Source organism: Cyrtonyx montezumae, unplaced genomic scaffold (genome assembly GCF_038088225.1).
Source record: "Cyrtonyx montezumae isolate F1298 unplaced genomic scaffold, pur_monq_1.0 scaffold_10, whole genome shotgun sequence".
NCBI classification, from domain to species: domain Eukaryota; kingdom Metazoa; phylum Chordata; class Aves; order Galliformes; family Odontophoridae; genus Cyrtonyx; species Cyrtonyx montezumae.
The window spans coordinates 30717119-30731030 of NW_027071826.1; the positions used below are offsets into that span (position 1 = coordinate 30717119).

General features: G+C 42.1%; 1 protein-coding gene across 1 annotated transcript in view; it reads right to left on the minus strand.

Moving 5' to 3' along the window:
- The window catches only part of DCAF5 (DDB1 and CUL4 associated factor 5), a 66578-nt gene extending 52666 nt beyond the window's left edge, over nt 1-13912 (minus strand). The window contains exons 1-2 of the mRNA XM_065754517.1: nt 13479-13912; nt 2927-3070 (exon numbers count right to left, since the gene is read on the minus strand). Coding sequence (XP_065610589.1) covers nt 2927-3070; nt 13479-13689 — 355 coding nt within the window. The 5' untranslated portion in view covers nt 13690-13912. The remainder of the gene's footprint in view (nt 1-2926; nt 3071-13478) is intronic.

The following is a 13912-nucleotide window of genomic DNA, read 5'->3' on the forward strand; positions in this document are numbered from 1 at the left end:
CAGTGTACATTAATGCCAGAAGTATAGAAGGAGCAGAATTTTATCTATTACAATTTTTAAGTTTTCAAATGATGCAACTTCCATTCATCCCATATATCTTTCAATTCATTTGTCCCAACAGAAGAAATATGAGAAAGTTTCTCTGACTAATAAGGCTTTTTCTATACCTTTTCTATATATAAATAAACTTTTCTATACCTACTTGCTCTCTGTACAGGCCCTGGTTAAATTGTACCAGAAATGGATTAATGCAGTAGCTCATCTTTTCTATGGTATAAGAAACAAATCACTTACAGGTAAGCATCCTTTCACCATTAATTGCAATGGAGACCATTACACATTATAGGCAAAGTTTACAGCTAGTAAAACTACACTAATGTCTATGAATGTCATCAATTAATAACATAGGGTAGTTTCTCCAGTTAAGAAATTGCCCTTGTAATTTTATATTTAACTCTGACATATATTATCTCTGCTTTTGATAACAGTAGTTAAAATGAGTGAAAAGACAGAAAGTATCCACCATTCCTTTCAACTATACTTATGAGGATGAAATAGTACAGACCACATACAGAGGAGCACAGTTCAGGTGTCCTAAACTGTCATAACAGAGCTCTGGAGAAAAAAAGTTTCCTGTAATTTCTATTTTGCATATACCTAGGATTAAAACAAAAATTCAAGCAGTTTGATAAGAGATCTTTCACTTCTCATGTTTCTCTGCTCCCGGTGTTTGTGCATCAAGAAGGGATAGGAATTTTCTTGGTATCTCTTTCTCCTGAGATGACATGCAACTACCATCCACTCAGTTCCTGCCTTCCATTTTTGAAACAGTTTGATGTGGTGCATGCTACACAGACAGTCCTTCAAAGGAAGGAGGTTTGAAATTCCTTGGATGGAATTCAATTTATACTGAAGTGGAAAAATCTTTTCTCTTTAGCCATCAAGAGGTTTTTTTTTGACAGAAAAGTCCTCAGATTCCAAGCTCTTAGTTGTTGGCAACACGATTTACAGAATGAATGAAGTAATGTGCCCTGCTAGTTCCCATATTTTAATTTCTAATTTTTTGTAGTATTCAAATCATGGAAGTCATATTCCAACTTCAGTAACGTTTGGAAGAGAGGGAAATCAACAGATCTTAGCATCTGCACTTCTTCCAAGCCTCTTGAAAATCAGCATTGTTGAGCGAATAAATAGTTAGCTTCATTTTACTGACAGAGAGATAACAGATGGTACATGTAGGCCACGCAAAGCAACTCTTTACAGAGGATCCAAGAGTCAGACTTGCAATCCTGGCAGATGAGCTCTGTGAATCTTGATGGAGCAGCTGAAAGAGTTCCTGACTCCTCCAATGGAAATAATTTCTGGCAGAGGTGGAGCATGTGTACATGGAGAAGCAGAAAGAGATGAGTACAGCCAGTTCGTCTGTGCCACAGCTCATCTAATTTGTCAGATTAGCAATAATATACTATAATCGATGATACAAATCTATAACTACAGGTGTTAACCACAGTGGTAACGGTATCTGACAGAATGGACCAGTGGAGAGAGAAGTAAGTTAGAAATGGGAAGGAATCATCACAGTGCTCCAGCAAGATTTATCACAGTTCACCTGTCAGTTAATCTCCTGAATATTCACATAAGATTCCATTTGTCTAAATTCAAACTAAAGTAAAATTATTTCATTGGAATAACTGCAGGCCTCTAACAGAAACATTCATTTGAGGACAGCGCTAACTGCTGTTTCTCTCAATAAAATAAAGAGCAGTGTCAAAAATAAGAAGACAGAGTTCACTATTCAACATCATTGGGGTCCTCTCTGCCTCAACTTTCAATATATCTGAATCACTTCACCATGAAATTCAACGCTATCTTAAGCTTTGTTATGTTCTCTTCCTCTCAACTTTTTGTTTTCCCCTCTAAGGGGCACTATGGTTTTAACACACCATTAAAGTATGGAAAGCTTCCACCATTTACATGTCCACAGAATAAACTTAAGGCACTGATTTGCAGTTCAAAAATCTTGGTAACAAAGAGGCAGTGAAATGCTCTGGTCTGATAATGTCAAAATAAGTCTAGCTGTATGCTGACAGACACTGATAGGAGATAAAATCTCTATTCCTTCAACAATCACATCACAGAACTATAGCAGAAAAGGGTGCCAACTGCATTTTGACAGTCTTAAAGTATTTAAATGCCTCTCCTTTTCCTGTCATTTCAACTCTTCATCCTACCTCAACATTTCAAAAATAAATAAATAAATCAAGCAATGAAAGGTAAAACAAACCCAAATTCTAGGGACTAATACCATGGAACAAATACACATCTACTTTCCTTGTACTAAAGACTGAATTCAACTTCTGGCTAAAATGTAGACCTATGTCCAAGAATATCAAGGTCACTTAGACTTTAACGTGTCAGCAAATCTCAAGGGCAGACACTTACCCAGTAGGAACTGAAATAAGATCTGAGAAAAAGTGACCCACCAACAGATGGCAATAGCCAACTGAGGGTCCATTATAATCAGTAGCAGCAGAGGTTTTTTAACAATCAGGCTGGAGTGCCAGACAGGATGCAGGATCTGCTCTGAGCATAGTTAAGGAGTGACAAAGATGACTTGCAGCACAAGTAAGTGTAAGACAGAACCCAGGACTCTCATGACAGTTTGCAACAGAATGCCCTTACAACAGGATTTGGGTTAAAAAAAAATAGAAACGTGATAAAGTTGAGAATGGTGTGCTAGGTAAAGCCCTCCCTGTCCCTAAAGAACCTTCACCTGATTAATGCCAGCTTCCAGAACTCTAGGGGATTATGGAAAAGCACTTTACTATGGGGCAGGACCTCACTTATGGCTTCTACTCTAAGGTAACCACAATGAAATCAGGGTGACTGAAATCAGGTTAACTGAAATCAGGGTGCTCCCCCTTACCTCCAGAGAACACTTTTGTATTGCCACTGTTGAAAGCTAGACAGAAGATATTGGAGTGATGTTCTCCTTTCAGCTGAACTGGTTTGACTCTTGAGTGGATGGCTTCTTCCATATGCCAAAGTAAGACCCGGCGGTCATCACCTCCTAGAAGAGAGCAAGAAACTTACATTACTGCTTGAGTCACGTGTAAAACAGTGACAGACAAATTATTTAATTCTGCAGTTACTCATAGAAGAAACCCTAATTTAGCATTAAAAAAAACTGTCATACATCATAATGGTTTGGATACATAAGCATTTACATAAAGACGCTATGCAGTCAGGTATTCAATTAACATGAACAATAGCAGAGAAATCAGCAGGAAGTTTGGAATAAAAAGCTGCTATCTGCCAATATATTCTTGACAGGCTTTAGCAAGCTGGACATTCAGGATTTTACTGGCATGTAAAATTCTGTAGCAAGCTGTAGATGAATTACATGCCAAATTAACATATGCATATTGGCAGAATGCTTCCATATCAACTTCTTATTGGGTTCTACATAGGTTGATAGCGATAGTACAAGGAGGAATGGTTTTCAACTAAGACAGAGGAGATTTAGGTTAGATGTTAGGAGGAAGCTTTTCACTCAGAGTGTGGTGACACACTGGAATAGGTTGCCCAGAGAGGTTGAGGATGCTCCACCCCTGGAGGCATTCAAGGCAAGGCTGGATGTGGCTTCAGGCAGCCTGGTTTAGTGCTTGGTGACCCTGCCCATGGCAGGGGGGTTGAAATTAGGTGATCTTTGATGCTTTTTTCAACCCAGGCCATTCTCTGATTATTGCTTAAGCTATTCATGAAACAGGCATTCTTTTTTCCCCCTCTCTGACCAACAACTCTATCTCCAGTAACAGTTTTTAAAAAGTCCCTATTGCAAAGGTTATGGGACTGACACATGGCCATAGAGAGATTTTATCAAAGCATTCAAGAACCTTAAGCATGTCAAGTTACATCACGTTTCTAGATATTAAGACAGACATATCTGAGGTGAACTCCTAACAAAGAGGACAACCGAAGAAGTTCAAATCCCTCTTGCTTCATACCTTTTCATGCTTTTTCTAATAGCTTGCCTAGTTGCAGTAAGAGTCATAGAATCCTTAGAGTTGGAAGGGACCTTTAAAAGTCATCTAGCCCAACTCCCCTGCAATGAACATGGATACCTACAGCTACATCAGAGTGCTCAGAGCCTGGTCCAGCCTGGCCCTGAATGTCTCCAGGCACAGGGCATCCACCACCTCTCTGGACAACCTGTGCCAGTGCCTCACCACCCTCACTGTAAAAGACCAAGTTCCCTGTTCAGAATGTCACACAGAGATGCATTAAAGTGCCTTCTTCTCTATCTGGTAAACAAACAAAAGAAGTATTAGACAATGTTCACACTTTAATTGCATTAAGGACCGGCTTATTAGGAAGTGAAAAATTGAAGATTCTATTGTATTTGATAGTGCTAAACATCAATTTTGGATGCCTTGTAAAACTCAAAGATGCTTCAACTTGAAATCAAAATATTATCATTATCTGCCTCTCAATAGCAAATCAAAGAATGGCATCTCAACTTAAAAGCACTACTAGAAATCTGCTTATTTCACTTGAAACATTTTACTGCTTCTTTGCACAATTAAAAACATAACCTCAATGCCTTCTGCATTCCCATCCTGAAGGAAAAAAGTCACAAAACAGAGACAAAAGGAATTTGAAATTCTTCTGTTTTACTCCACAAAGAGGCAAATGCAGAAAGAACTCATCACTACCATTATTCAGATTTCTTTAAAATTTTCACACCAGATGATGCTATTAGGATCTTTTTCCACAGAACTGAGTTATATCAAATATCCCTTAAGTTAACAGTCTCACAGCCTTAAAGTCTCCCAAGAGATTTTATGACAATCATTTTGATAGACAGTACAGCTGCATGTTACATTTATCCATGCTCCATGAAATTAATACTGTGTGTTCCTCTTCCTGATTTGGTACTTTGCAGTGCAAACAAGTAATACATCATAAGAAGATTTGTAATGAATTTGATAACTAATGAGAAGAGTCAAATGTGATAGCTCCAGAAAAACTCATAATTTATGGTAATCTGAACCGACATGAGTTTAGATTCCTTTCTGTCTAGAAACAGGAAAGAAAGCGTGTACTTGTATTCCAGTGATCACAGATGAACTAATAATGAGGACACAGAGCAGATCACTGGTGAAATACATGGCCACTTCAGCCACACTAAAATAAAGAGGTGACTGTCACACTCAAAGTGGTCACTTTCTGAAGCTGCCAACAGCCAAGTCATAATGTTATCACCACCTGACAAACAACATTTAAGGCTAGAAAACAAACATTGCTTCTATCAGACTCCACCTGCTGTCTTTCAAGACATTTGCAAAAAAGACATCTCAGAGCAAAACATAATAACAGTTTTATTGTTACCATAGCAAGTCAATTTGCTAAACCACTGCTTTAAGTCTACACATCCTGCTACCCAACAGCACAGCTACTTAGCAGCCTCACTTTATTGGGAAGACAGAAAAGCTTAATAAAATGCTAACGTAGACTGAGTTGGAAGTGCGCTGCCTTCTGCCTCCAGTTCAGCTACTCCAGAAATATTTCTGATTGCAGGCGAGTTTCACCAGAAACAAAAATCTGTTAGAAAATGAGGAAAGGAAGGATGGAGGCACAAGGACAGGTATACAAGGAGGCAGCGAAGAAAATAATAAGATGTGGAAGGAGATGGCTGTGTAGAAAAGAACTATGATTCATCCAACACAAAGCGCATACGCATTATGGAACATAAGCTACAAGCCTGAGAAGTACAGGAAACTTCATGCCTACAGCATTTGCTCTGTACAGCTGGTCAGTGAATGGAGATTAAGATAACTTCAATTCATGGTGGACTTAGTGCACACGTGCACCAACTCTTCCCAGAAGCACTGGAACCCCTGTGCAAAATTGTGACAACTCCGCAACAACTCTCCAAACCAGATTAACTGAGCATAACTACATGATAGTGAGCATACACCAATTGCAATAGGTTTACTACATGTTAAAAAAAAAAAAAAAAAAGGCTACATTGGAAAGCACCTTAGACCAGGCCCTCCATAGGGATTTTCCAGAAATTAAGTCCTACTTATCCATGAGTTTGTAATTTTCATGCTCCTGATGTCAAACGGTCTGAAAACTAAGTGCAGAAATTTTCAAAGAACAGAGGTGTTTCCGACATCTGCTACGAAAGCCAAGTGAAGGTGGAAGAGATACTTAACAAAATATTAGCATCCACTTTCAAGAGGATATTATTTTAGTATGTTTAACTACACGGAATTTCAATGCAACCTACCTACAAGTTTAGAGCAGTAGTGGCAATCACCTTCTGGTACGCAGCAGCATTGCTTTCTTACCTTATGATACCATTAATAATGTTGGAACAAAGTTCAAAAGTTTGCTAATGCAAAAAAATTGCAAGTATTTGCAGGCGTGGGTACAAATAAAAAACTGTTTTATGGGTTTCTAGATCCTTTAGCACTCCTAAGCCAAAGAGTTAAATAGCATATTGGAAGCTCCCTCCTACTGGGCCACAAAGTTGCTCACTGAAATCCCAAATTATTTGCTGTGAAAGTTACCTGGGACAATGTAACTATAAAAGTGTCAGAAATAAGTTTGACATTCACAAAGGGAGAAAAGCTTCACTTTCTCCATTCTTCAGTGCTCCCATTCAGGTCTGTGTGACTGACAATTTAAATGTCTGCGTGACCCTGCTTAGAATGTTATTCCACAGCCACTTCTCAGAAAGGAACTACATTTTAAAAGACTTAATTAGCCAAGTACTTCTGTGGTCATTATAGATCATACCTGCTTCTACATGTAAAATGGAAGTTAGACAGGAAGAGAACTCAGGCCAAATATTTGTGGTCAGCAAGGCTGGAAAATTTATCACCTTCCCACATTACTCTCAATGTGGAAGAGTGTTCCTATTATTATTTTTAAAATAAATAACAAGAATACATTTATGAAGAATAAATACACATTTCTTCTCCTACCCCAAATCACTGGAATACTTTGTTAATGTTTAGGGTTTTCTGGCTTGATGAGACACAGGTGGGACAGACATAGAACATAACTAAAAATAAAGCTTTCATTTCAAATCTTGGGACAGATATCCTGAAATAGACCCCTAAGTAAGTAAACATTGTGTTCACCCTTGACAATCTTCTGCTTCTTGTCGACCCAAAGAGGACCTCAGGGAATAATTAAAAACCCCTCCACAGTTTGCTCACTTTGGAATGGTTTGTGTTTACTGCATACCCCAAGAGTTTGGGAGAACAAAACCAAGAACAACACTCCAAAAAAAAACATGTCAGTGGTGACGGTTGGCTAGTTTTAAGTAGCATAGACACAACATAAGTAGAACATGTCTACTTTAAATAACCAAACAGATCCCAAATGAGTTAGGATTATTTAAGAACAAACATTTAACTGGCTTCACAGTTCCAAATTCAAAGCATTCCAATTTTGCTCCACTTTTGGGCCAGTTCTTCCCTGACATATTCCCTGAATGAGTTACCTTCAGAACAGGCAATCAGTAAATTCACATGCAATTAATTCTGGAAGAGAATACTACTCTCACAGCGGTCTACCTGAGCTGATTTAGTACAGTTCTCCTCAAAAGTTTGAAGGAGGCCAGCACATGTCCTTGCTGAAAGCCAATCTAACCTTAACAGGACCCGCATAGTTCATGAAGCACACTTAACTCTCACATGCAGAGAGAAGTATTTAAAAAATCATACCACTAAGGACTTCAACTGCAGGTTAAGAGTATTAACCTTATCAGTTGTGGACAAAGCTTAAGATCATTACAGTACTTTCTCCTGTATGCCTCTTCAGGCCCAGACACTGAAGAACCTACATGACAAGTGGGCAACAGTTCTGAATAGGAACATAAGATTATGCCTATTGCTTGGATCTGCTCAAGAAGCTGCAAGAATGACGAAGTATAGAAGGCATTTCAAGAACTTGATCACTTTGTTGATTGTGGGCAAAATGGCAGACCACCTGAATTATTCCTACCAGATGTGTGTTTAGTTTGCTCTTAAAACAAAAAACACCAACACAACAAACAACAAAACCCACACAACCAACTCCAGCGGTACACTTCTTCACCCTCCTTAGGCAGCCTGCTTCAGTGCTTCATTATCCTTGCCATTAGGCAGATTATCCTAATAGCTAGCCCAAGGGTGCAGTTTGACGGGCATGTAATCCCACTCCCCCTTGTGGTGTGCACCCAACCCAGCTGTTTTCCCTCCCTCAAAAGCAGCAGTGTTGCAGCCAGCAAGTGAACACCTTCAGGTTGTTCTCCTGATGGAAAAAAAAACCCTCAAACAAACGACCTCTCTATTCCTTCCCCTATCCAGACACTTCAGTCACACTTGTTTATGACTTTAAGTCGTACAAGTGCCACATTACAAAGGAGAGCAGAAGAAAAGTGAATGAACTACGGGATGAAGGGAAGAGGGAAAAAAAGGCCACCCCTCTTGGATGTGGACATGAGTTACAGCACATTAAGATCAAACCACACCCTAAATTCTTCCTTGCTATAACTCATGACAGAATTTTTGTCCTATTCCCAGTGGAGAATGAAAAATTTACAACTTTATGCAACAACAATTAAAGCACTTTTATATGTTTTTATGTTTTAAGACTTGCCTCTCTATCCAGCATTTCTTTCTGCAGCCTGAAGAAAATCCTTTCTTCCAGGCTTTCATTCTCCTATGCCTCTGATCCCTACTCATAACCTCCTCAATCTCCTATGAATAATTTCTAATTAGGCCACATCTTTCCCAAAATTCAATGCCCAGAATGGAGCACTGAGGCCCCACCAGAGCTAAACAGAGCAGAATGATTACTTCACGTGCTGTATCATATCTAGCATTAGTTATGTGGTCTATCTTCATGTTTGGATTCTCTTCTGCAAGACTACTGCCAAGCCTCCATAGTGCAGTTAAAGAGTTGACCATTTTGAAATATTTTGCACTGGTCCCTATCAAGCTGCATGCTATTTTTTTTCCAGGTAGCATGTTAAATTTCAAATTCAACTCCTATCCTCTGAAATTACTGCCGCCTTTCCTGGTAAATCTTTTTTTTTTTTTTTTTTTTTAATTTTCAGACACTAATGAAAATATTATATAGTAACTGGATCCAAGACTTCTCATTCAGAACTCCATATAAAGAGGCTAAGATCAGAAACAATTCTATTTTAAACATATTTGATACACAACTTCCTTAATTCATAGGTAATATTCCACTACTTTTGTGCCTGCTGCGTTAGGCTCATGTTCTTTTGGATTTACCTGGCAACCAAATGACAGATGAACTACCAGCACTTGCTTGCAACCCTAAAAATTTATCATCATGGAGAAGGAATTAACTTCTACGTTATCTTGCAAGAGGGGAGGGAAAAAAAAAAAAAGAGGTGGAGAGACAGAAAAAGAACACATGCATGGATTAAATGAGCCTCAGATTACAGCATTTCCAAGGAGTTATCTTGAAAGTACACTTTGGGTAGGAAGGGGGAGGGGAAGGTTCTGATAAAGATACTTATGTTTATAAGAGATAGCACACATTAAAAATGACAGTCATTTAAACAAACAGAAAGACTCATCCACCATACTTGAGGATGAGGGAAAGTAAGCTTATTAGACAGACTAAATAAAGATGATTTTTAAGTTAAATTGCAGAAAGATGCTTGGCATATCTGAGGGAAGAAGTCAGCTGTTTATCGTCGCATAGTGAATTTACTTTCCATGCGCTGACAGCTGTGTTTCTCAAAATGTTAGGAAAAAAAATACCACCACCTAGTATATAAGAAGTTGCAATGAGACACTGTGTCCAATTAAATCTTTTAACTCCATCCAGAAGCTAGTTTTAACAATTTCAGTCCCAGCTAGACATTTCTTTGGGGTAGAGCTCTCTTCTTCCCTTGTGTCATTCTACAGATAGGCCTTCCCTACTTCTTACATTGTCTCCTGAGTATCTACTTCCTCTTTTCATTTCTCATAAATGCATTTCCTTACGCCTGACCCTACTTACAGGGCTCCTGCCTGAGAACAGTAGTGTTTCTCTTTCTCTCCTTCTCTAAAGTGAAACTGTTAAGTTCCATGCAGGCAGAACAAAAAGCCTATAGGCCAGCAGATACCACCTAATTTGCTGACCTAAACTTTTTTTATAGTGTCCAAAATGGTCAAATGCATCCAGAACATAGGAATATGGCACAAAAAAAAAAAAAAAAAAGTACAGTGCTACTCAAAACCACAGTTAGAAACAAAATCTGTTACTATTAAATGTGTAATCACTAACACAAGATTTAATGAGGTTAGGATACCAAAAACTTCTAAACATGCTTCCAAAAGGCTTGCTGAAGCTTGTCTACACTGAAGTTCACTCCAAAATCCTAACAGGAAAACTATCTGCAATGTAAACCCCGTTTAAGCAGCTTGAAATGTTTACTGAAAGAGTAATCATTAGCCTTACAGACTTGCTTCTGAGAGATATGTCCAAAAGAAAAAAAAAATTAAAAGTCGGACACATACACAAGAAAAAAGTATTCCAGCCAATATGGATGAGTACTAACTTGGAAACAGGCTAGCATTTAAATGCAATCAGTAAAGCCAGTATGACTGCACCGTACTTCATTAAAACAGCTCCAATGAGATCTAAAGTATTAACAAGTCAATTAGCTGAGAAAGATTCCTCAACATTGAGAATATACATATTACTTAAAACTGAACAACAGAAAAGACTGCTTGCACTGTTCCTTTTCACACACTCAGATATCCCTGTTAACTGTCTTAGCTGCTACAAGCGCAGATGGAAGTATCTAACATCTCATCCTTACCTCAGCACACTGACTATTTTGGGGGAAGACAGACCCACATGCCATCTATTCTAAGGCTCTATCTACATTTGGAAGTCTTTTGAAACAACACTTCCACAAAATCTGCAGATAACAGGCAGCTTATACCCCCTCCTTTATCTTCCTCCTGAGCTCCCCTTCTCATTGTTTTTGCTGTTTCTCAGCATTTCACAATTAAGTGAGATCCTAAAAAGTAGTATTTTGAGTGTAATATAAACAAAGCACAATATCTAACAGTATCAAAAGATCTTTTTTTACCTTTTAACTTTTTATTCTTGAACGATGAACAAAGCACCTGACTGTTTTTGCTATTTCACGTAAAGCATTCTAGGTCTTGTGGTCACAGATAAGGCAAAACTTAGTCAAAAGCAGTTACCGTAATTAGAACCTTTCATTTTCTCAGGGCACCTGTGCAAGGTCAGGTTTAAGGTAGTCTGGTCTTAATTATCCCAAATTTGTGCACTGCTAACAAGTAACTTAAAGTGTCCTCATTCATCTACCTCCTCCCTCCCCTTTTACTTTTTTTTTTTTTTTAAGAACATTTACTTAGTCATCATACCAATTTAGAAGGGCACCATCTCCTGTATAATGAGGGAGACGTCCACTCACTATAAATAATATGAACCTTTAAAGAAGTTAATAATTGAGAACTGGACACAGCTTGAAAGTCTTCCTCTTATCACTGCTTCTTTACATATCCACCTGATGAGAAAACCACCTTCATTCTCTTGTTGCACCTATTTTGACTCAGGCAGTTGGACAAAACTAGTCACTGAAGTCCCCTCCAGCCCTCAGCTTTGTTTGCTTCTACATAAAGAATGGGCATCAACATAGCTAAGTGCATCAGTGATGTCTGACAAGACTTGAAGTGTCTCCCAAGGCTTTCTTGAGCAAGAACTGAAAACTCTGTTGGTCTATCACTTATCGTGTAAAAGAAAAAGATACATGCTCTTCATAGCACTTTAGAACAGAAATGCATAGAACTGCCTGTTGCTGGAGAAGGACCAGTACAAGCCAGTATGTCAGATCTAGCACATCTGAAAGTTTAGATGGATCGGTACTCCCCCAGTGCAAAAGTGCACATACATACAGCCACATGACAAACAGACGCATACTTAAAAAGTTGTGAATGCACCAGGATACAAAATTCCCCAAGAGTAACGCTTATTCCAGAAGTCACTAGACCTATCCTTCGTAACTGAAAAAGCTTTGAAAGTTAAAGTGAGGAAGGTCTTAGTACATCTGTCTGACTTCACAGGGGAAAGCTTCGGTGTTTTTTATTTCACCCTTGCTGTTAACAGCCATGCCAACTTTTCACTAATCCCGACATTCCTCCCGGAGCCATCCCTGCTACCTTTTGTGTGCCAGATGCCGCCCAGCCCAGCAGACACGGATGAGGCAGCGCACAACCCCAGCCGTGCCCTCACCCACTTGTCCAGCCCTGCTGCTGCTCACAGCCCACCCACGGGAGTCTCAGCAACACCGCGACGCCCGGGCTGCTCCCAACAAAGCTGCCGAGGCCTCGTGCCCAGGAACCGGGCGATTCCCCGAGGCCGTCCTACAGCAAGGCAGCGAGCGGCGGGCCTAGGCCGCGGGAGGCCCCGAGCATCGGGAAGGGGAGTGAAAGGGGGGGGGGGAGGTCGCCCCAGTGGAGCACTGCGACCCCTCGAGGCCGGGATAGGCCCTCGATTTGCCGGCCTGTCGCTGCGAGCCGCCCGAGGAGAACGCGGCCTGCAGCGGCCGGCCAGGCCCCGGCCTGAAGTTGCCCGTTTTCCGCCGTCACCCCCGCGGGCCCGAAGGCGGGGAAGGAGGAAGAAGCACCTGCGCCGAGCGCTGCCGGGGTGTGGGGCAGGGGGAGGCGGGCAGCTGCCGAGCCCCGCAGCCCCTCCCCGGCGGGGAACGGGGGTGAGGACCCTGGAGCCTTCTGCCGTCAGTGCCGTTGATGCCAAACCCTCGCCGCCCTCACCTGACAGCATCCCGCCTCCCCCAGCCCGCTGGGAGCAGCGGAGCCGTAACCCCCCTCCCCAGAAAGAAAACATCACCACTACATAATCTCCCTGCTCCCAGCACCCTGAACGGGAAGGGGAGGAGGAACAAAACAAATACTGCTCTCTTTCCCTAAAAGATGGGGAGGGTTACGGGTGCCAGTCCCCACGCCCCACTGTCCCCCACACCTCGGCCACCACTACTGACCCCGCTCCGGGCGGGCGCTGAGTGATGTCACTCGGTTCCCCCCCCCCCGCACTTTTGTGTCCCCTCCCCAATTATACGTACACATACATAAATTTAAAACGGGGGGGGGGGGGGGGGGGGGGCAAACCCAAAGGCTCCGGCAATTAAAAGGGCACCCTTCAGACTCCCCCCCACCAGCGTCCTGAAAATACTCACGGAAAAACTTTGTCCGGGGCCGCCCCCCTCCCCACCAATAACAGCCGAATTTAAAACCTGTCAACCATTTTAGGTCCCCACTTGGGGAGCAACCGTTCCGGGCCGGCTCCGGGCGCCGCGGCTCCCCCAGGGCCGAGGGGAGCGGCCGGAGAGGAGGATGCTTCGTGGGGAGGGGGCGGTGGGAGGAGGGGGTAGGGGCGAGGGCCGGGGAGAGCGCCCGTTTTACCTGAGACCAGCCACTGGCCTCCATTGTTGGAGAATTCAATGGCATTGACACAGCCGAAGTGGCCCAGGAGGTCCTTCTTGTAGAGGTTCCTGCAGCCCCGCAGGCGTCGCCGCTGGAAGTCGTGGGTGAGCAGGGGGTCCCCCTCCAAGCCCCGCTGGGACAGGAACCCCACCACGGAGCGCATGCTGCCCCCCCGGCCGCGCCTCTTCATGCTGCCGCCGCGCCGCTCCTTCCCCGCCGCCCCTTCCCCCGCCGCCGCCGCCTCCCCTCCCCCGCTTCCCCCCTTGTTATGGTTATGATGATTTTTCTTTAGCCAGCCATGGCAGAGAGGTGTTAGACACTCCGCCGCTTCCTGATCCCGCTGGCTCCTCCCCGCTCCCCTTAGCAGCTGATCCTCAGCTGCAGCCCGCGCCTCCCTGCCGCCGGGCCGGCTC